Here is a 23,647-nt window from a genome sequence, read left to right on the forward strand (position 1 = left end):
CCCAAAGACAAACTGTGCGCATGCGTACTCAACTACCAATGGTTATTTTCGCGCGTGCACGGCTCTTGTGTTAGACACGCGCGCAACGCCGACCCTGGATTACTCAGCGCAAGCGGGCGGAACAGAACTACTTTCAAATGTCTTTTATCGGCAGCGGAAGACGATCAGCGAGCGTGCCAGTAATAATCGTCAACAATGGCTTCTAAGCTCCTGAATCGTCGATCGGTGCACCACCGCACTCTGCCACTGTTGCTGTGTATTTTAATAGCAGCTCCATCACCATTGTCGCAATAACACCATCACTGGCACCTGGGATTTCCTGCTTGGAGTGACAAGTATTTTTCTGGCGCCTACAGGTCGGCAATACTAGAAGCCTGACATAAACAAGTTCTAGCCAATTTTTCTTCTTATGTCCAGTGTAATGAAGCTGGATGGAGATGTTTGCAATCAGAACACACTGAACGGTTGCTGCAGCTGAAAAAATATCTTGGGCAGGAAGGTTGTTTATTCAACAAACTCCTTTCTAGATATTTTTTAGGAAAAACTATTCTTCTTTGATAAATGCCGCACTCTTCCTTTATTGTTCCTCTCACACTGTACGCACACAGCAAACCCTCAATCCGCCCAAACCCCACTCACATCGCGAGATTCATCCATAATGTATAGTTAAAAACGCAGCAAAATAATTTTAAACTGATAAACAAAAGTCCCTTGTTGTTATTGTTGTTGTTGTTGTTGTTGTTGTTGTTGTTGTTGGAAGGCTACTGGACCGGCCTCGTAATCATCACCATAGCTAGCATACTGAAATACCCAAGATTGAACACATGATGCAAAGTAATTGTCCCATTACTTTTCACGACGGCAGTTAAAATTTAAGTTTCATGAACATTTTATTCAGTTTGTCATATCAGACTCACATCAACTGAAGTAGAAAAAAAATCGAGCTGCGACAACATGGGTAACAAAAATGAATGTTTTTATGTGCGAAATGTTTTGTTTGAAATGTTTTATATGTGAGATGTTCGTAGAGATGAAAACCACAAATTACCTCGTTTTACCCGTTTGAATGAACTCAATGTGTGCACTTGCATAATATTGTGTGTGTGCGTGTATGCGGGCACATATGAAAGAGAACAACACAACAAGATTTGAAATTTATTTTATATTTAGTACTGTGGATAAGCGGTTATATAAAGACAAAATACGGTACTTGAGATTCACCTCCAGATTACAGGTTAAGGTAGAATATTTTATATTTAGAACCATTAACATTTGTCGATAGGATTTAGGAGTGTGTGTGTAGGGGGTAAGTCGCATGCAACTACTGTACAGAACAGTTTGTATGGTAAGGGAAATAACTGTGTTTTTTAATCTCTAACAAGCAAATTCATCTCGGTTATCAGTCCATTTAGATTAACGATACGTTTATAGAGAATATGTGAGTGCTGGAAAAAAAAAAATTAAGCAACTCGGGTTGAGTCCAACTGATCTCGACATCAGCCTTTCGGAGTGATACAGTTCGTTCTGATCCTGTTTGTTCTGGAGGGTGCTTATATGCTATAATTATTTTGTGTAAATCAAAAACATTTAAGCTGAGAATTGATCCCCTGCTATTATATCAGATTAAAATGTATAAAGTAAAATGAGCACCCGGTAGTGTAGCGCAGTGGTTCTCAAAGTATTTCGTACCGCGGACCACTTCACTACAGTAAAAAATACGGCCGACCATCAGGACCATCACTCGGTACTGTGAATTTCAAATTTAAACTGCAGCATTTGTTTCATAACATTCAGAACTAAATGTAGTATAATAATACGCTTACATAAAATTACATACCACAGCGATGGCCAGTATTCTGAACAGAATATGAGACAGAAAAAGTAGATACAGTTTGCCACTAGAGCGGGATTAGTGGCCATGTATATAGGGAGATTTTTATAAATGTACTTGAGGTGGGGGGGGGGGAATATTATTTGTTCTGACACTCTGCAAGTTGACAAACATTTCTTAGCTGACCAAAAATCTTTATTTGACGATGATTGTGACGAGATAATTAATATTACACACATAAGTGAGCTACTTCGGATGCCCTCTGCCATCTAGGCCTAGATAAGATTTTTTTTTTTTTTTTTTTAAATGTGGAAACTCCATCTTTTCTTCTTCTGCTCCGAAACTTTTTCCCGTAGCATGAAAGTTTGGCCAGAAGTGACATTTATCTCATAGGGTAAAATAAAGTCTGCTAATAACATTCAAACAATTCCAAGTTCAACAAAAGTGTGTGATACTACTAAAAATATATTGGTATTTTTGTGAGTACTATACACCAGCAAACTCAAATTATACAAATAATTAAGTTCCTAGAGTAGCTTCCATCGGTCTGCACGGTTGTGAAATGTACGTGGACCTTGTTGAGACAGAAGCTAGAATCCAGAAAATTTGAAACTAAATGGAGAATCTCTTGCAAGGAACACAAAACGAATGAATGGATATAAAACGCGGTAGCCACCTATACAGTGATATAGAAGTGTGGGGAGATACAGATCGTGGGAAGGAAAGTGGAGTACTCAAAGAAACTCCCCGAAGGTCATCCCTTCAAAGAAGTGTTACTTATAGAGCGTGTCCCCAGACAAGATCTGAACCCATGGCCTCTCTGCAGAAGTGACAAGCGATCGAGTGCTTTAATAACAACACCACGGGGAACTCCCCCATATAGACGTGTACACAGTGGCGGCGTTAGGGGGTGCAAATGAGGCCCCTCTCGAAGGGGCCCCGGCTTTAGCCCGAAGTCATCTTTATTGACATATTGCTATTAACAAAAAAATTGACGTTCAGAAAGACACTTCTAAGTTCTAATTAATCAAATTATTGAACCTTCACGGACCGACAATAGTAACAAGCTATCGTCACCATATTATTTCGCTTCAAGAAAAACCACTACTGTCACAAACAGTGGGAAAGTAACGAACAATTAAAACACTAAATCATTCGTTATTTCGCGAAACCAACCTATCTAACTGTATATAAATCAGTGCTTCCAGCATCCAATAGGATATTATACATGTACTCCATTACCCCGGCTGAACGTTGCCTAACGCCGCCTCTGCGTGTACATGTATCTGAATTCGAAGATAAGCTCGCGGTTCTCCCTGCTAAAGAGCATGTGACATGGCTGGGACATTTTGATTGGCAGTTTACATTAGACTTTGTAAGGGAGAGGGGCGGAGCAAGATACAGTCTTCGAAGGTGGCCTGAGGTAAGTGTGTAAAACGATCGATGTGAACAAAGATTAAGAACTAACATATGGAAGCAGGAAAAAATAGATGACCTTCGAAAAAGTAAGAGGTTTTTTGTTTTCGTTAGTAGGAGGCAAGTTTTCGATGATCCATCGTCAATATTAGACGTCTTATTTTCGAAGATCTGCATGTAAACATGATATGTAGTTTGTAGAACTACGAGGGAAGAAAACGAAAGCAGGTAAAGAAAACCCCGTTTATAGCTTGTTCTTTTATAATATGTATAATCAAAGCAATCAGTAATCACAACAGACTATAGCATACTTATATTTCCGCAGAAGAAAAATACACGTCCCAGTAGCAGCTAGGAGTGGGTAACATGCACTTCGATCATATATAGATAAACATAACATTTCCGTGTGATTAGTACGGTACATGCCCAACCGTCCTTTCCCTAATATTTGATGTTTGCCTTCCTAGTCTCATAAGATAACATCATCTGTTTAAGCTTTTTGGACAAACTCCCAGCCACCAGCATGTTTGAAGAAGGCCCAGCTTCAGCAAATGCAGAGAATGAACCAGGTAATCCTCAAGCACCTGCAGTTCATATCCAGAGATCTGGGTTGGTAATAATTCTTAATAATGGAAATATCAACCTAAGGCATACGAAACTACCCAGTGTAGCAACACAACCAAATAAAAGAAGAAGGCAGAAATATGCAACCTTCAGTCATCCTGGTATTTCAGCTCCTGGAATTATCCAGTACTGCCCACTTGTTGTGGTTGAAGCTCATGGATGCTTCAGCATTCAGAACCAAGAATGCCGCCATAAATTCCAATGCTTAAAGCAGAAAAGAAGAAGAAATCGAAAGCAGAAAAGAAGGAGAAATAGAAAGCAGAAACAATTTTTATCCAAATCTACACCCTTGAATGATGTAACAGAAGTACCAAGCAATCATGAGCCACTAAGGTCACAACCCATGTCGCAGGATGCTGCTAGCATGTCTTACTTAGGAGAAACACCCAAGATTTCAACAGTCAATGTGGCTATCAACTGCTGCGAATCTGTGATGATTGTTGCTGGTCACGAGACTATCAACGTGCAAATCTGATTGCACTTCTTGGGATCTGGTTGAAGAAACACAAATATAAGGAAATTTTTTCCTAAACAAGCAGGCTTGAATAGCTTGATGGAAAATATCAGTGCAGTAAGTTGGCCTTCGGCAGAGATATTGCACTTTATAAATTCCCACTTATTATTACTATCATGTCATTACCTAACTACAAAGCCGAGTCCACTGAATGGACATATGACTGGACTTTACCTTTTATGTCCATGCTGTAGACAATGTAAACCTTTTACAGTTTACTGATGCTACAGCTACAGAACTATGTTTTTATGGACTAATTAATATTTGGATTATTTACTACATATACATATCCATGGACAGTGAATGCAGAAAGTTCCTTAGCTGTGAAATGCCATGAACATAACTGTGTACATGTTTGAGTACTGGTGACGTTCTAGCTCAGGTGCACTGGCTTAACAGTGCCTGAAAATTCAGTTTAGTGACCTTGCATGAAGGAATATAAAATTAAGTTTTGCTAAACCAATCAAGTGAGAATGATCCTTCAGTAGGACTCAACATGTAAATGATTTTTTATTTTCTATAGTTATTTTAGGGACTCCTGCACAAATCTCTTTCTTATATTGTGCAACTAAAATGATCCCTGCTTCCATGCATAGAAGCCAACCAACAGTGGCTTTAAAATATGATTGCATTTCAGTGTTATGAGAAGGAAATGTCCACAACAGTTCACATTATGTACACAGATAAAAGTTTATGGGAAATTCACCTCTTTGGAACTTTGTAACACTCATCTGCTCATGAAACAGTATGTCGTTGACTTTGTTCTTTGTTCTATGCTTTTTTTTAAGTTCTTTGAGACTTTTTTTGCAGTTTTTTTTGGGGGGAGGGGTTGGTGGGCTATTTTGCTCTTGCTGCAAATTTCATGAACATTTGAGATTTTAAGACTCCCAGCGACATGAACTGCTGTAAAATGACTACTTTGAGGTTGGATTTTCAGCGTATTCATTTCTCTGGGAGTTGAAAGTTTCAGCTGATCATGAAACTGCTCAGAGCTACTGAGCCAGTGGTGAGTGGTAAATGCTTCTAGTTCCAGTATTGGCATGGACTTCTTATTGTGTCAAATTATGTTTTTTTTTTGTGTATATATATAATGGTAATATTGCATAGACAGAAATTGTATTTGAAACTACATATGTTATTTGGGGTAAATATTCTGGACTTCTATGGGCCTTTAATACTCTGGAAGCCAAAATATAGTTGAAATGTGACTGATGACCATACATGTGGTCATTCAAATGAAAATGCAATATGACTCCTTATTTTGCCACTATCTGTATCAGCATTCACTTTTATAAGACGTTCAGGTGTTGACATAAGAGTATGTGGTTTATATGTAAAGCTTTGTCAAATGTAATATGCTAAGAATTGTTGTTGTTTACTCAGATCTCTTTCTCTTCTCTCTTTTAATTTATTCAAAGTTCAGACCAAACAATATTTGTTTATCCATTAGTTTGAAACATTGTGATTGGCAGCATGATAGGTATAAAAATATGAGCAACGACACTCAAGTGACATAGAGGGGAGAGACAAGTGTTTGTCTTTCCAGGAGAAAATTTTATTTAGAGAAAACATTCTGTTACAACCAGTGGTGAAGCATAGATAAGATTAAATTGCTGCTATGCTGAACAAGTGTGCACGAGACTATCCATGCGATCTGTGAGTGATACAGCATTTAAAATTAGTATAAGGTGATTCACTACTCAGGGTTGGGAAAAGTTTTCTTTTTGTTGGCTGGTCTCAAAATTCTAAGCTATGTTGTGGGCTGGTAAAATACCAAAACACCCACGTTAGGTGACTATACAAAAAACCTAGTGATAATGGAATTACAACAAATGAGTACATGATGGTGTTCACTTACTGAATTTATTATGTAAAGATGTTTGAAATCCCTCACAACTAAACTTTAGCCTTTCCTTTGAAAGCCACCCACCCTCCAATGACTCTCTAACATGCCAACTGTTTATTTGTTATCTTAGAACTTTATCTGTGTTAGAGTGTTACAGACTGCCGATTTCTAATGATGTTGTATTTAATAAAATTAAATTTCAATCAAATTAACCTAGGCTGAATTAAAAAAATGAAAACTAGTGCACTTCACATTTTGGCAGACGGGTCAGTCCAAAGACGTCTAGGGGCCACATCTGGTCTGGGAACAGTAGTTTGCCCACCACCCCTGCACTACTTCATTTACATTAGTTTTTAAATCTGTCACATATATTTTGGCTCAGATACTCATTCTTGCCCTCATCTCCCTCCACCTGATGAGGTGATGCACACAGCCATTTTATTTGGGTCTTCCCACCAGGTGATTCAATGGATGGTGCTCTCCAATTTTGTCTTTTACTATTTTAGTGTAAACAAGATGCTTATTAGAGCATTTCTTATTTAATATGGACTATCAAATTTAATAATATTCTAATCAAACTTTTTAGCATTGATTTTTTTATAAATATAAATTTAATTTCACATGATTGGTCTTCTACAAAATGAGTGTTTTAACTAATGGTGACATATGGCATGCAGTCTCCTTTGCTCTACCATATCACCAAAAACATTCGGCTTGTCCCTGCTTTTCAGTGTTTGGCTTCCAGCATCAGCAAGTGCAATTATGATAAAGCTGCATCTCATGAGATTTTATGAATTTTAAATTATTTTTATAATTCATTCACACTGATTTTGTGAAAACTTTTATGGTGCAATCTGTCATTGTGAATAGGAGGGGTGAATGAGAAGGCATTTGTACTACCTTGATTAGTAATTTACTGTATAACATCTTAACCCTTGGCTCTGCTTCTTTATAATTGGAGAGTTTGGGAAATCATAAGGAGCCATTGGCCCATATCGATCATGATCAATTCAATACTTTTTCTTCTGGTGTAAGCTTTTTTTTTGGGGGGGGGGTTAGGGCAATGTGTGGATTTTAAAAAAATTATGCAATATTTTCACTGAAATGGAGAAAGGAATTCAAGTTTTTATTGCTCTACTTTATCAGTTTCAATAAACACAGTTATATGCTTACCTCATTTAGTGTATGTTTTTATGTGCGTGTGTATGCGTCTGGCATAGACTTCAGTCAGAGACAGCAGATGATATATATAGGTACCACTACACGTCAGTGTTTATCGTTGCTCATTTACTTTATGAATACACTATAGCCTTTATACTGCATAATAATAATAAAGTGAACTTGTATAGCGCCATATCCTGGCCCTTTGGTCAAGCTCATGCGCTTTACAAAACAAAACGCACGCACAGACACATTCGATCTAACATACATGCACGGACGGATCGACGTAGCTAACATGCAACATTGGTGTCCATGGAATGTTACGCACGATAAAAGTCAAGTGGCGTGCACGATTCGTTTGAAAAGCAATAATCCAGGCTGCGAACGCTTGTTTTTCCATACCACGATTCCAGATTTATAACGGATTTAATATACATATATATTATATAGAAGTCTTTAAAAAAAAAATGTTCATGGGGCTGCCCACAGAATGCCTCTGAAAAAAAAAGTTTATAAGCCGGTGTAAGGGTAGCAGTGCAGATAAAGTATTTTTTATAATGAATTTTTTTTTAAAAAGTGTCTAGGCTGTGGGCGGAGTCTTCGTTGCACGCCCCTCCCCTGTTCTTGCATCTCATTATCTACCACAGTTGTCACTCTCCCTAACGTCTAGATGTTATGCTCTCCCCTGAAACGAGACAGTAGACAGTGGCTGCATATAGTGGGTTTGATCTCTGATTAAACAGTCATTGTTTGCGCATTTATAAAGAACAACGAAGATGGGAATTACAAAGGAACAATTTCGCAAGGTAAGTCGTTAAAAAAAAAAGCTTTCAATACTACAACAGTCAATGCCCATCATTATAGTAACAACCTCGAAATCCACCGTCGTAGTACCTGTCATTGTGTCGATTGACTTCACATCCTGCCAACTAATTTTGTTAATTAATGATCGCTGTCGCATTTTAATGTTTACCTGACACATTTTAATCTAGTATCAGCTAAAGAAATAGTAATTCAATCATTCAAAGTAGTAGCAGTATATATTTGTATTCGACCAGACACTCCCGGTTATTGTATGCCATATCCTTGCTTTCTAGGGTGGGATTTTTGTTTTTATTCTGTTTTTAACAACCGAAAAACCCATAGTTTTTTATTGTTAAAAGATTTTAAGAAGAAAATCACACGATCATTTTCATTATAGAAAAAAAACTTTAGTTGGTAGAAACATATATCTGTGCTGATAGCCATTTCGAACTTCTACTTTCGGTTTGTGATACGTACTTATATATTAGTTATTAATGTAATTTATATGTCCGACACAATATATTATACTGTACATTTGAAATAGGTTTACACCTGCAACTAGTCAGCTTTTGCATAAGCTAGAAAGCAGCGATATGTATAAAACCAACTTGTACTGGACCATTCATAAATAGTTGAAATTCTGAGAAGCTATACATATTATTGCAACTGGTAGGCAGGCAAGTAACCTATTTATATGAACTTTCTTGCAGTGTCTGATGACATATGAGATGGAAAAGTGAATGTTGTAAATGCAGTGCCCACTCCCATTCTTATTGATTCTTATTGAACAGGCTATAGATTTTCTCTGTTTCAATTCTGCGTAGTGTACACAGTCACAGTTTCTATACTCTGATTTCTTTCTTCCAGCTGGATGTACTGGAACAAGGCAGAGTTAAATGGAAATTCCTTCAGGCACACTTTTCAGCTTTTGTTAGAATTCAAGCAAGCAATGTTTTGGAACATCTAGCTGAAGTTCTTCATAGGAACGATATGGTAAGGGAGATTATGCCATAGCTGTCAGTAATAGTATGCGGCCCTATGCTCCTCAAAGGAGCAGCAAGGAATAAACTAACTCAATAGAACTCTGAACTGCATGTGTTCAAATACTGAAATAAAAGAACAAATAAAACTTAACAATGACCATGTTGGCCATAATTGAAATGTGCATTTATCTGATACCCTAACCTCTAAAATTATGGTATGCAAGATGCTATATGGGACATTAGCTTTTTTGTACTTTATACTAGATAAAAAAAACTATTTACACGAATTTAAATAAAATATATAGTTGTCAAGATCCAAGAAACTTTACTAAGCCCAGCATGTAATCCTCTGACTTTCTATATAGAAATATTACTTTATAATTTGGTAGAATACCTTATGATCTGTTTAAAATGAATAGCACACTGCCATGGTTTGCGATTATCCTGCTTAATGAAGTTTACATTTGAAAGAGTACCATCTAATGCATTTTACATTTCTGAGGATCTGTTCAGAACTTCTTGGGATCTGTAAAGTATAGATGTCTGAGACACATGACACTTCATCTTATTCGTTTAAATTTTAATTTAGTTTTAAATTTTACTGCTTTTTTAAAATTTATAATACAGGAACAAATTGAGAGAGACATGCAAAACAAAAGTAACAATATAGTGATGCAGAATCTTCTCATGAGGCTGTCCAGAACGTGCAAGCCATGGTGGATACCTCTAGAAAAGTATTTGCTGGAGGAAGGAGATAATAAACTGTACAGCTTTCTGAGTGAGTTCTTGGGGATACTGTATCAGATTTTTAACCAATCTCAGTAAACATTTATGATTGAGCCTCTCCAGTTTCATTTAAAAACCTAGTGTGTATTTTCTTTTTGGAACATTACAAACAATGAATCGCTATAGATTTTACTTGTTTCCTGCATGGTTATTATTTGGGTTTTGCCAGCATCAGCATACATTCTATATCTAAGTAGTTTTTTTTCTTCGCATGTGTGTGTGCGTGTGCAGATATTAAAAATTTGGCCATTTATTTGCATTTCAGTAGATAGAATCCTTTGAAGTTCCAATTTTTTAATTTGAGCTGATGCATAAGGTGGAAAGGCGCATCAATTAAAATACACTTCACTTCATAAAGTTTTATCTCATTTTAATCCTGAACATTGCCAGCTGCATTCTTGTTATTGGTATCAAAATTTTCTGCTCACAGATCCATGGAGAGACTTCGAAGAACATGGTGCAACTGCTGCCTCTCCTGAATCGTTCTTCAGAAATTCAGATAGGTCTTCTGAAGGCTTCCAGCGCCCCTATTCATGTGATACGCCACTCGGCAAGACAAGTGGTTTAGTTGACGTATTGAGGTCCTGTCCATGGAGAAAGCTTGCAGATGTCCTTGGTATGTATTATAGATAGCTTTTGATCAGTTTGTGCTGATTTCCAGTCAGATTTCATATTAAGTATGAATTGTCAGTTTATATTTTACCAAGTTTATTAGAGACTTCAAGAAATTAATGTTTTTCTTCCTACCATCTTAACAATAGGGTGATGAAAGCTAATGACTGTCACATAGTTCATTTACTCTGTAACATAAATTTAGACATTGCCTTTCCATTTTATGTCCCTCTTTAGGTTTTAACATGGATGAACAGCGAGCTGTTAAATATTCTGCTTCTTATGACAATGATTTTCATCAGCATCTTATTGATGCTTACATTGAAAAATATAGAAGCAATGCAACTGTGGGCAGCATGGTGCGGGCTTTGCTTCAATTGAAAACTGAAGGCAGGCGCATTGTGTCATTTATGGAAGAAGCTCAGCTGATTGTCAACAATGAACGAGAAGGAAGTGAAGCAGGAGAGGCAAGGGGAGAGGAGTCACATGGATTTAACGTTACTGAGAGTGCAAGTGGGGCAAGTGCTGGCACTAGACAAACAAGTCTCTTTCTGAATTGTTCTCCCCACAGCCCCAGTACTACAGCTACAAATAATTTTTCTGCACATGAGCCCATAAATGGATCTTCAGCTAATGATTATTTTCCATCTTCAGCATTTCATCCTACTGATAGGATAGTATCGAGGACTAACCAAGAGTCAGTTAGTAGTTGGCACATGCAGGAAGATCTGCACAGACTTGTGCCATCACCTGGAACAACGCAGCCCTCACAGGTAAATCAAGAAATGGAAATTCCTATTGGAAATTCCTCTTGCCAAAATTCAGAGCCTGGCAATTTTAGAGATTACGAACACCACCTAATATTTTAGATGGGAGCGATTTGATGCAGTCTTTAGTCGACAATGCTAGTCAACCTGATGCTGGTGACGTTAAAAATCTGAATACAGAGAATCAAGCAGAGGACAAATCTTATCCACAAAAGTACTGCAACCCTAGTCATCCAACTGATGACCAAGAAGATGGTGACAACTCATTTTTACAAACGGATGGACCATGTGAAGTTCTTCATGCAACAGAATCTGCATCATCTGACTTCACAAATGGCAGGGACTCATCAACAGCTCCTTCAAATTATTCCCAACAACCTGCAAGCGATGTACCCTCAGCTGCTGAACTCTCTGGCAGTATTCCTCAACCAGGAAACAGTAATTCCAATATCACAATAAATGTCAATCTTCACAACTGTAAAAAACCGATATTGAACATCGGAAAAAAGAACAGAGTTAATCTGGATTTACCCATGATACAAGAACAGACATATGAAGCTGATGAGGACAGACAGCAGGAGTTTGATACAATCTTTCCCAGTGTTTCATCTCCAGCAGAAGCTAATTTTGAGAGGTTACGATCAGATACAGGATTTCGTCCACAAGAATATCAACAAGGCATTGGAGACTGTCCTACCGGTCTTATCTCTGCAGGTCAGAATTTAGTGACAGAAGGAGAAACTTTGCCTTGGAATTCCAATCTTCATCAGACTAAACCAAAGCAAATTGTGGAGAGTGAATCAGAAGCTGCCGCAGGACAGGTAACAGAGATGGATTTGGGTGGTGCAAATGATGTCAGCTTAACACAATACAGAAGATTAATTCCAAAAGCCCCAGAGAAACAAGTGTTGCATGGTGATGAAGATACTACCTTCTCAACAGATGCTAAATCTAGCAGTACTGTTAAGTCACCTTGTCACCAGATCAGTAATAGCGGGAACAGTAGAAGCCAGCATGAAGAGACAAATACAGAAGACACTATAGATACAGAATCGGAGAAGGAAGGGCTGACACCCACAGTACCTCTCACAAATAAGCAATGTGAAGGGCAACAAGATCAGCCTCAGCAGCCTTCTGGTTTACTTAAAAGGTTCTCATGCATTCTAAAAGATGTGCTAGATTTAACGGGATGAAAATAAAGATGTAGGCTCCATGTGAATAATTGGCTGTGGAATATTTGTAGAAATATCCAGGTTTTGACCTTTACATATGTTTCATGTAATAATATGTTTCATGTAATAACAAGGTAATTGTGAAAGGGCAATGTAGGTTTTCAAAGTGTGGAAAGAGATTGTTTTGCAATATTTGAGTTTTAGAAAATTAAATGTTAAGCAAACTGGAAAGAACAGCAAATGTAATCAAAATGTCAAAGCAAGAAACATGGCAATATAAAAGCTTTATGATGGTTGTGGAGGAAATGCGATGTAAATGAATATGATTTGTGGGGGATTGATATTGCTGTTATGGTTTGATTTGGCTTTTAATGTGATAGGAAAACTTTTAGTCATGAAAATTAGTTATGAGTCTGAAGTCATGCGGCTAGTCATGATGCTTTTATTGTAAAACTCAAAATGCAGAAAAAGATTACTTTGTTTGATGTGTTATCAGTTGTGCAAAAATTAGACTTTTGTTAAGTGCACACTTTTAAGAGCTGCAAAAATGGTAGTTGCATGTGACTTTTTTTGTGATGGTAACTTATCTTTACAGGCTTTATCCTCATCAGAATCATCTTATTCTAATGTAGGGATTCACTGGTTAAAACTATATTCTTCCTGTTTTCATGGAATATGTAAACATATGTGCTTTAAAATTATATTTATGCTCATTTCATTAATATTTATGTTGTACGCAAGTTTCCAGATCTATAGGTGGTGTATTAGTTTTTTGTAACTAAGAAAATCTTTGCCATGAAATGAAAGTTGTTTAAAGTTATTTTAAAACTAAGATTACCACAAGAGGCTCAATTTGTTCGAAGCAACTTGGAAATACTACAATATTTGTGCTGGTAATCAACTTTCTAGCCTACAATGGGCTAATTTATGAGAAACAAAAAATCACATAGCACTCAGTGATTTGCACAAAGGGGCATGGAGATAAGATGTAACCAGGGTCAGAAGTGTTCCTTTGTCCTTTTAATGTATATATATAGCACCTTACCACAGCACCAAAGCTGGGACTTTATTTTGTTTTTAATTAACTTATACATGAAGGTGCACAAGCACACACCTTTTTAAGGGGAGATATCAAATGCACTAACATGCATAGACTAACATGCATTTACACAACAACTACACACACATATAATCTTTTTTTATTGATGAAAACTAAGTAGTAATATAATTATATATATGTGTGTGTATATATATATCTTAAATGATATGATGTGTAATGTATTTTGAGGATTAAGGGTAGAGTTTTAAATCACAATGGTAGAGAAAAGTCTTGCTGTCCATGAATGGCTGAGCTTTTAGATCCCCTCAGATATGAAGAAGTGACAGACCTCCCAAAATAGCTAATAAAAACTCTGGGAGGTGAATGCACCTGAAGTGGTCTACATAATAGCCCATGAATGGCTATGGACTACATGTAGCCTCATAAGTATGATCCATAAAAACTGACCAGTCTGGCTATGGATACTTTATTTGCATGCTTCATATCACAAGCTGATCAGAGGGTGCTGTACTGTAATTGAATCAGGTGCATATTTCATATCTCTGGGCCTCTGCTGCTCAACTGATCATGGATTTAGTCAAATGAAAATTGTGTTAAATGTGTGCCATGAGTAGAGTAAAATTGATATTGGTAACACAATTAAAGACTTTTAAAAAAATGTGTTTGTACAATTATTTTTGGAACTGATTGGTTATCATCAAATGAAAGAAGTCATGAATGATAATGCAAAAATATTTATAAAACATTTTAAACACTAATTCCATTTCTTGTTGAGCTGAAATTCTTTCTGCACTAGCTGAAAGCATTTCATACAACTGTACTAATTATTTTAGTCACATCTGACAAAAAATAAGCTTGCTATGCACTCATTCATGCACATTGCCTGCATTTCTCTTCTCTACCATCAGTGCAAAACTCAGCCATCTGCCTACCCCTCCCTTTGCCCAAAATTTCTTTATGTCAGACATACAAGTTTGGGAAATTTTTATTTTGCAGTGAGACATTTTTGTATTATTTGCATTGTACACTGCTGAACCAAGAGTTCAGTATCCATTAATTAAGTATTACTATTATCTGACATGCTTAAAAGAGGTTTATCTATGTTCATGGTGTTTCTTATCGTCATGCTAAGATTTCCCTTAATACATAGCTTTATCAATGAGACAAAAGAGTAGAGGAGAGGAAAAATCACATAAAACTGAAAAATGAAACAATCTTCCTAAATGATACTGAATATTTGACATGCAAAGTGTACGTTTGACGCTAGGTGTTGAAATTAAGCAGCAAATAGTATTGAATAGATGCAGAATTTATAGACCTAAAGTGATACGCTTATAGCGTTTAATTTTGATTTTGTTTACTAGTCTAGGATTACTAGGACTTCTAAAGGCCGAGGGCGCTAATTTGGACTAATTAGAGCAGGAGGATATCATGCACGTACAGTCGTCCCGTGACCTTCTCGTATCCAAAGACTTGCCCAAGAGGGTCTGTGTCAAATCCATGATTTCTGTTGTTTATTGTTTTTGTTTAAAAAAACTGAAACATCGTCGATCATTGCTGTAGCTACAGTTGTTTTACATACCTCGATCAAGCTATTGCTGTAGCTGGCATGCCGCCACCATCGCTTGTCATTCACAGGCGTATAGCTTATTGATCCACTCAGAAGCCCTTTCTGTTTTTAATTACGTCACAAAGATAGAGATAACTCATATCTAGAGCTTCAGTCATGGCATTTAAAACCAGATTTGGAGGCAGTGATCCCGTCTATATCATTTTATTATCCCACCCACCCACCATCTCTCTCTCTCTAATATGTGTAAAGAAAGAGAGGTCTCGATCTTAGGCTGAACACGCATAACACAGCTGTATCTATATTAAGCACTGGAAATCCCCCCTGATAAACATGTAGCCACTCCAAACCTTTCACACAGCTAATCTTATGTTGATGGGCGGAGGAGCCTATATTAATAGTACTGCGCTTCCCGTGGGTTGTTGTGCACGAGAACACGTGAGGTGAGGAGGACGACGACAAAGCAGCTCCCAGCCATGCCTCCAGTTCCTCAAACGCTTGCCCAGTTCCAGGCGGTGAGTGCGCGTAAACTTCTTTCGCCGAGTAGATTTTGCCTCCATGTACATTAGTATACATTACAGAGACTCTGACAGAATGACATTGTGTTGTTGTTACTAAACCATTCTTACGAATACTTCACTCGTGTATACTTAAAGCTTACAACTTTTTTATTGTCGGAATGTCTCACACGACTGACAGAAATACGATTATCCATCAAGAATAGAAGGATTTCGTGTAAAATCGAGTTGTTCAGGCACAAACCCCTCGAAAGCGAAACCATTTCACAAGCACCTTTAATGTGCTACATTTATATAGTAAGCAGCAACAGCATAATGGCGAGAATGATGCCAGTAGTACTCCATTAGTCACAATAGTAGACTAGATCGAATACAAAGCAGACTATATAGTGGTAACCATAATTTAAGAAAAAGATCGATTTTACTCTTAAAGAGCAATTACCATATTACCACAGCAAGGATCTCCTTCGATTCAGAAACCGTAACATAACATCACCTCCGCAAATCTGAAGAATTTTTTGCCTGATTTCATGGCATTTTGAACTGGAGGTCACTCACATGTTGTCACTGCTGCAGTCTGACCTCTCAAGTATACTTTTTCTGTTTCTACTTTCTCTGCCCCCAGGCACATTCCTTGTGGCCTATACACGTCACAGGTACACACATTTTGTGCTAAAAGAAGGCAAATTTATTCTTTTATGACCTTTACTTCGACCTCCAGTAAGTGATGGCCGGGGTGGTAATAGCTATACGAACAGCTCATAATGAGAAGAAAGGTTGCTTTTAAGTCGCTGGAATTTCTAAGTCGCCTTTGTATGATCAAGTTTATAACACAAGGAAGCAGTGCACCGATGTACACTCATGGTAGACTAAATACTCAAAGAGAAAGTGGCAGCTCAGTAATGACGCCATGCCAGCCTAATTCGTTCGAGGCCAGTTATAATTATAAGCAGTCTGACATCAACGGTCACGACCGGTCAACGAGCTAGAAGGTAGAAGGAATCGACGGGCAAAGAGAAATACCAGTTGTCACTTCACATCATGCATGAGTACATTAGTACATTAAACGTGAAGAAAAAAAACTGTCAAAAATTTACTGCTTCTACCAATACAGGTAGTCCTCGGGTTACGACGGTATCGAGTTACGTCGTTTCGTGATTACGACGCTTTATACGACGCTCATTCCGACTTACGAGGTGTAGCACTCACAGTACAGTATTTCATTATTAAACGTACATTGTACACACTGTACTGCACACTATTTTACTGTACTTATGTTTATTGATAATTATGTAGGGTACTGTGTAAGGATAGGTGTTTGGATAGGCTAAGTGTTTGCAGTACTGTACTGTTATTATGGTGTTTGCAGTACTGTATGAACGTATGATCCGACTTATGTCGAAATTCGGTTTACGACGCCGCGAAGAACGGATCAACGTCGTAAGTCGAGGATTACCTGTAAATGCTGCCAATTAAAAACGAATGAGAGAATTTTTTTAAATATTATATGACCGTTAATTCCTTTTTCAGCTTGACAATGAGGACAAACGCAAAGTGAAAGGTGATTTACTAACAAAATACAATGGTGAATTTTGCAATACTCTTTCGCCGGATATTGTAAACTATCTTAACATGGATCCTTCTCATGTGGTAAGTATCTGACAAATGTAACGGCTATATAAGCGGTGAAACTTATTGTTTCTGTATGCAATGGGGCCCTTACAGGTAGCATGATGGGCAAAATAGTAGATGTCAGCCCATGGCTGTCACCCTTTCCGTTTATCTACCTGTATTCTGGTAGCGCAAATAGCTTTATCAAAGACACACCTCCATATTTACCATCAAATATAGTCTGAGCATCACACAGAGAGGGAGCAACAGTGTTTTATTTATGAACTTTAAGGTTAAGATATAAATTTGTGCTGTACAGAACTTGTGTGTAAGGGATGGAGGTTTTAGATTGTGTGGCGTGTGACTGACTTTCTTCTAGGGAACTGTACTGTAATGACTACCTCTGGTGGAGTATAGTTATGAATGAAGTTTTGTCATTATTGTCATTGGTTTGTATAGTGTTGATAACCCTTGGTGATACTCCTTGGTGTCCATTCGACCTTTTCTTTTAGGAATTAGTGCAGAATGCCGCAAAACAAGACAATGACTTCAAAGCAGTTTCTCTGATGCTTCGAAAATTGACACGAACAGACAAGCCCTGGTGGAAGACCTTTGAAAAAGCGCTGCAGCATAAAGGATATGAAGAACTTTATCTTTTGCTCAGTGAGTTTTTTTAAAAATAGGCTTCTGTGTTTCGTTTGTGTGATCAAGTCGCAAAGTTTTGAAATATGAAAGATGAATGATTTGTACATTAGACATAAGTGTGCTAGTTAGTTTTATAAATGATATCAAAGGTAGATAAAATAAAGAACTACCATGGAGATATTTTTCACTTATTTCTTGCACAACACACGCGTGCCTTATAAAATCAACATGGCAGAGCCCATTAGCTTTAATCGGACTTAGCTTTAATCGTGCACCTGTCCTAGAGCGAGTCATAACCAGTGCAGTAGTATCTATTGTGCACGGTGTGCGCCTGACCTGTGACCTTGCCCTTTGCAGATCCCTGGGAGATACAGTGTAATAACACCGCCGCTTCGCCCAGCCGCGCGGCTTATACGCGGCGACATACTGGTGTGGCAATGTCGACGAACACCGTGCGGCCTTACTCAAGCGCCACTCACCTGGACAGCACGAGAGGGATCGCGCCTCACCTGGAGCAGCTCGACGACTGGCGGAGTCTGGCGGACGCCGTGGGTTCGTGACCATCATTATCCTTTCTACGCCAAACACCTACACCACTCAAGCTACCCACACACACACGCACTTCCTCGTCTACAAGACCTGGGCTGCTGGTTATAATCGGAAAGCTTATGTTACTTGCGTTATACATCAAACAAAACATATGAAATTTTGTGTTCTTCAGCCAGAAATTTCTGTCGGTTATACTACTGAATTTTGCCAAGTCAGAGTAAATATGACTACGGCGAGAGTTGCCAGTTCTTGACGTTTCACTCCACAAATTTGCCGCACCCAAACTGGGCGTCGCTTCAGTTAGGCGACTTTAATAAAGCATCTCTATTCACTGAAAACAGTTGATTAACGGCTCACAACTCCACGCCTCACTCTCCCTCTATTCAGTCTCCTCAGTTTCACAGCCTCCCACTCACCCGTTTAATGTGGTTGTACTCAATACAAATAATAATGAAGCGAGTCTTCCGTAACCAATAAAGGGCAGATGTGTGTAAATGTAAGAAGAAGCTCAAACATGCACGGAGGAAAACCAGTGGAGAGTGAAAATTCGTGACACGTCTTGACACAATATACTACCTTAATAAAGAGAGTGGTGTGTGTGTGTAAACAACGCTACGGAGACATCGTACCCCTCGTGTTTCAAAGATTAATTTATGTTCTGACTCTTCTTCTGTGTAGGGTTCGGTCTAGGAAAGCAACGTATGTTGCAGAACGCAGCAGAGTCCGGCAAAGGAAGATCCACTACCTTCTTCCTCGATGCACTATGCGAAACTTTTGGACCTGAAGCTACAGTCGGCAAACTGACCAGTGCCCTTCTAAGTCTTGGCGTGGAAGGGCAGACGATTGTCAGCAAGATGGAGCGGTCAGGGCTGATAGAGACTGTGGACAGGCCTTCAGATGGAAGCGGAGCTGGGGGTGCAATCAGTGACGAGGAGGGATGCTGCGGCGGCACGAGCACAGGCACGGCTTCGGCTCCTCTGTCGTGCATGCTTCGTTCTTCCCAGCGTGGAGCTTCGTACAACTCTGATTTGTCTGCTGCTGATGGAGAGCGATTACCTAGAAATGTATTTGCCGAACCCCCCAAAGTAGCGCAAACACAAGAAACGCCCACCAGCGAGCCTACTGAATGCTCAGACACAACAGCAACAATGGCCTCTGACGGGGCTCTTAGGATGTCATCTGCGGTAAGAAATAACTCAGAAGACCCAGAAGAATTCGAGTCTATCACAGACAACGCTGCGGCAAAGCCAGACGCTGAATCTGTCTATAACAACATTCCTGAGGAAAAAGTTAACAACTTGGAGAAAGTTGAGTTGGCTAAAGATATCCAGAACGATAAACCGGTCCCTTCTGACAATATAGTGATTCACCTTTCTCGCCCCACACCGGCGATTTACAAAAAATCACAGAAACTGAGCTCTGGTCTCGCTACAGCTGTTGCTGATCAAGAAGAGCAGTTAATAAAAGCCAATTCCAAACTTCGTATCAGCCAGAGTGAGAAAGGAAGAGACGACGTGTCTTCATGCGAAACCAACGAGTTAACACCTTGCGAGCTGCCTTCAGAAGACTGCGGCCAAGATGGTCCACATTCTGAACCCGAGCGAGACGAGTGCGCCAGTGGCTTTGGTGAAGAGGATAATCATCGGCACTCTTGTGGCGATGGCCAGCATCTGAGGGCTTCAGTTGCCGACACCCTGCACTGTACAGAGCCATGTAAAGAGCTAGAGCCAGCTTCATTCTGTTCCCGCTGCTCCGCTAACGACATCGCTGAAAACAAAGGGCAGAGGACCGGGGCTGAGAAAGAAACTCTTGTTGTCATTCAGATTGGAGAGAACAATTCATTCCAAAATGACTGCAAAAAAACAAGGAGTCGTAAAACAATTTTCGTGCGAGAAGGTGGAACCTGTAACGTAGAAAACGAAGACAACGCTGCATCGAATGACGAGAGGGAACCGGAAACCATCTCATCGCCTGGTTCATTCTTACAACGTGAGGACAGCTTTCCTCTGACCTCAGCACTAGACAACGAGGAAAAAAGAACCTCGCCAGCGCCTCAGTCCACTCTCGACTTGTCGGACCAGCCCGGGCCCTGGGAGAAGGAAAAACACGAAACGTGTTTAAAGCAAGTGTTGCTGGGAAGCAGCGACAGGAAATCGCCGAAACTACCAGCAGCTGCCGCGCAGCGACCCGAGAGGGTGTTCCGGAGCAAAGCGGTACCTGTATGTATGAAGGCCAGGCGAGGTCGTTAGAAGATCCAGAACTCATGCCAAAGGAGGCAGCGGATGGGCACAAACCTGGATCTGTGTCTGCTGTACCTCTTGCTGCTGCAGGGAACGAGGAACTGAACTCTGAGACTCAGGCGGGTAGCGCAGAGCCACAAACCAATGTGAACATGGAGGCGGGTCAGATGCAAGACATACGCCCAGGACACCCGGAAGAGAGACGCAGTATGTTCCAGTGGTTTCAGAGGCAGGTCTTAAATTTGATGGACACATTGGGAGAGCTGGAGTGAAGGGCTGTATGTTGTATTAGTAATAATAGTCTTTTAAGACTTTAGTTGTCTCGCTGCTATGGCAACGGTCCATTAGCACGAACATAAAACCCTCTTACTGGCCTTATAGTGGTGTTTAGTGCTGTTAAGTTTAGACTCATACACATCTGGTCTCCACCAAAGAAAATCATGATTTGAGATAAACTAAATGACAGTTCAGTGTTCCATTCCCCTGTGAGCAGCTTTGAGCTTAACTTTTATATTTCATTCTTGGTATTTTGATTAGATCTCAGAAAAGTGTTTGCTGTGGTTTGACTTTCATGTAACAAAGGTGATATTCTTCGCTTGACATACATAAGCAGAGAATGGCAGAGACAAAAAGAAAGAGAAAGACGGACTGAAAAAGTTTCAGATTTCCAGTCCGTGATGAATGGAGGGAAAAAGGTGGTGACATGGACAACATGTTGATTGACCCTCAGGCTGTTGTTATATAATGGAATAACTCGTGGAAATCACTTAGAACAATATACTTTTTCTTTCTTCATTCACTATGGTTTTTCTCCATCTTACAGATGAATGAATGAAGGAACAGTGATTTGTGCATGTATTTCGTTTTGTGGTTTCCTGCTTACAGATACACAGAAGCTACAGAGCAAATCGGTCAAAGACTTCACATACTGTCTTATTATCTTCCTTTGTTAGTTGCCTTATAACGATTCTGCCATATGTATTAAAAGTATCTGAAAATGAAATTATGAATCTTGGCATTCATAGTGTATGTAGCAATAATGATACGCATTAGCATTAGCAGTTCTTCATTTTTTTAAACAGTGTTTGAAAAACATTATAGTCTGTTTGTATGTATCGTGAAACTAATCTATATTGATATTTCCATTTAGTGATGTGATCTCTATTGAATAATCCGTACTGATGTAATGATCCGCGTAACAGGTGCAAATAATGGCCCAGTTTCTAAGCTGTACCTTGTACAAGTTGTCACTGAAAGGTTTCATAAACTGCAAGGCCTAAGTTTAACTTGTAATAACGCATGCTGTCTAGTTTCATGGGTTTCCCCATATGTTCTTCGCTCTTTAACTGTATCACTGGCTTAACTTTAACTCATAATCACCTGACTCGGGTTGACTGGTACGTTTGATTCTTCTAGCTGGCACAGTTTGAAATAAAAAAAATGAGTTTTGAGTGTTAAATTTTGCCCTTTACACCTACGTGCAGTAGCAGGTGAATGCGTAAGACATGTGCTTGTGTTTGGCAGACAGGGTGTGTTTTTGTGTTTGGGTACATTTGCACACAACACACGTACAGAGTCATGAGCCACATAACGATATTTCGATCGATGACTTCAGATGGAGCTAAGCAAGTCCTATCGCCTAGTGAACGTAGCTGTCACAACAACGCAACGTGTTTGTTTATGGTGATCCTGGTGTAAACAAACCTAATGAGCGTCTGCGAAATCCAAGTGTGGCACATGCAATTATAAACAGTACAGTACATAATACTTAATAGGGTAATAATAAACCAGTATGTTTAAGAATATTTGAATGAAGGTCGCAAAATGACCACAACCCCTAGCAACGCCTTTCTCAGGATTGGCCTAACATTCGTCGTCATGGAAACCACTTTCCAAAGGGCCCGCTTGCCTTCGCTGTGACGTGGTCAGGAGGTCTTATCTCAGTGCGCCGACTGAAGAAGTGGTTAACCACATCCAGAAATAGGAACAGCATAGCGCTAGGCGATCCCCTCGGTGAACTCTAAACGTCAGCAGCTGATCGAACAGCTGCCGCCGGTGGGCGGTGTCAACGTACGTCTGTGTGCAAAGACGCTGAGTTATTACAGCCACATTAGTGCACTAAATAGGCAAGTCTTTTTACCCAGAACTTGAAGGCCTCGGAAATGTTTTCTTTGTTAACCCCATTAGTGTTCGTTACAACATAAAGCTAATGATATGGATCTTATTCAAGCAAACGCCATCATGAAATCAGAAGAACAAGACTTCGTGTGTCAATAGTGATGGCTACCAAGAAATTTTATATTACATGCCAGCATATTATAATTGTAAGAGATATTTTTAAACTTTGATGTGAAAGTTGGAGTGTTGGTGGGAACATTCTTGAAAAAAAAAAAAAAACAGATGAAAGAAGGTGTTCTTTTCACATTCTATTTTCATCGCTATGCACTTAGATTAATTGTAGAATAATAAAGAAATAAAACTACGCCGGTGCCTTCTGCAAAGACTCCACCAGTCTCCAGAACCTGGTCACCATTAAAAATTTAAAGAATAGATGCATTGAAGTTAGAGAATTTTTATAAAAATGGTTGTAAATTCCTTATTACTATGACTTCATCCCCAGGATCACACTATAAAGAAATAGCAAATGTGACGGGACCAAAGGATTGATTTTTATTCCTGACCACCACATATCTGTCATCATTTGTACAGAACGGCACACAGCAGTGCCTATGTGATTTGACTCTCGTTGTGAAGCTCTCGGCCATTCTTCTTCGTAACTATACGGCACATGAAGCCTTGTTTTGAAAACACTGAAGAGCTCCGAGTAAATAAGATCCATATAGCCCTAATCCAACACACGACCTGGTAACATTCCAATCATAGGGTGTCTGCTGTAATATAACAGCGAATGTTATTTACCGCTTTATGCTCCAGTTAA

General features: G+C 39.1%; 2 protein-coding genes across 2 annotated transcripts; both read left to right on the forward strand.

Annotated features, from left to right (window-relative positions):
- The first annotated feature begins 8,037 nt into the window (after positions 1 to 8,037).
- LOC112564703 lies at positions 8,038 to 14,234 on the forward strand. Its single transcript, XM_025239708.1, has 5 exons — positions 8,038 to 8,198; positions 9,064 to 9,189; positions 9,807 to 9,957; positions 10,396 to 10,581; positions 10,815 to 14,234. Exons 1-5 carry the CDS (start codon positions 8,169 to 8,171, stop codon positions 11,444 to 11,446), a joined length of 1,125 nt encoding a protein of 374 aa, XP_025095493.1. The 5' UTR covers positions 8,038 to 8,168; the 3' UTR covers positions 11,447 to 14,234.
- A 1,263-nt stretch (positions 14,235 to 15,497) lies between these two features.
- On the forward strand, positions 15,498 to 22,160 carry LOC112564699. Its single transcript, XM_025239705.1, has 5 exons — positions 15,498 to 15,661; positions 17,195 to 17,314; positions 17,788 to 17,938; positions 18,278 to 18,472; positions 19,148 to 22,160. Exons 1-5 carry the CDS (start codon positions 15,623 to 15,625, stop codon positions 20,716 to 20,718), a joined length of 2,076 nt encoding a protein of 691 aa, XP_025095490.1. The 5' UTR covers positions 15,498 to 15,622; the 3' UTR covers positions 20,719 to 22,160.
- The last annotated feature ends 1,487 nt before the right edge of the window (positions 22,161 to 23,647 follow it).

Source organism: Pomacea canaliculata, linkage group LG5 (genome assembly GCF_003073045.1).
Source record: "Pomacea canaliculata isolate SZHN2017 linkage group LG5, ASM307304v1, whole genome shotgun sequence".
In the NCBI taxonomy this organism is placed as follows: domain Eukaryota; kingdom Metazoa; phylum Mollusca; class Gastropoda; order Architaenioglossa; family Ampullariidae; genus Pomacea; species Pomacea canaliculata.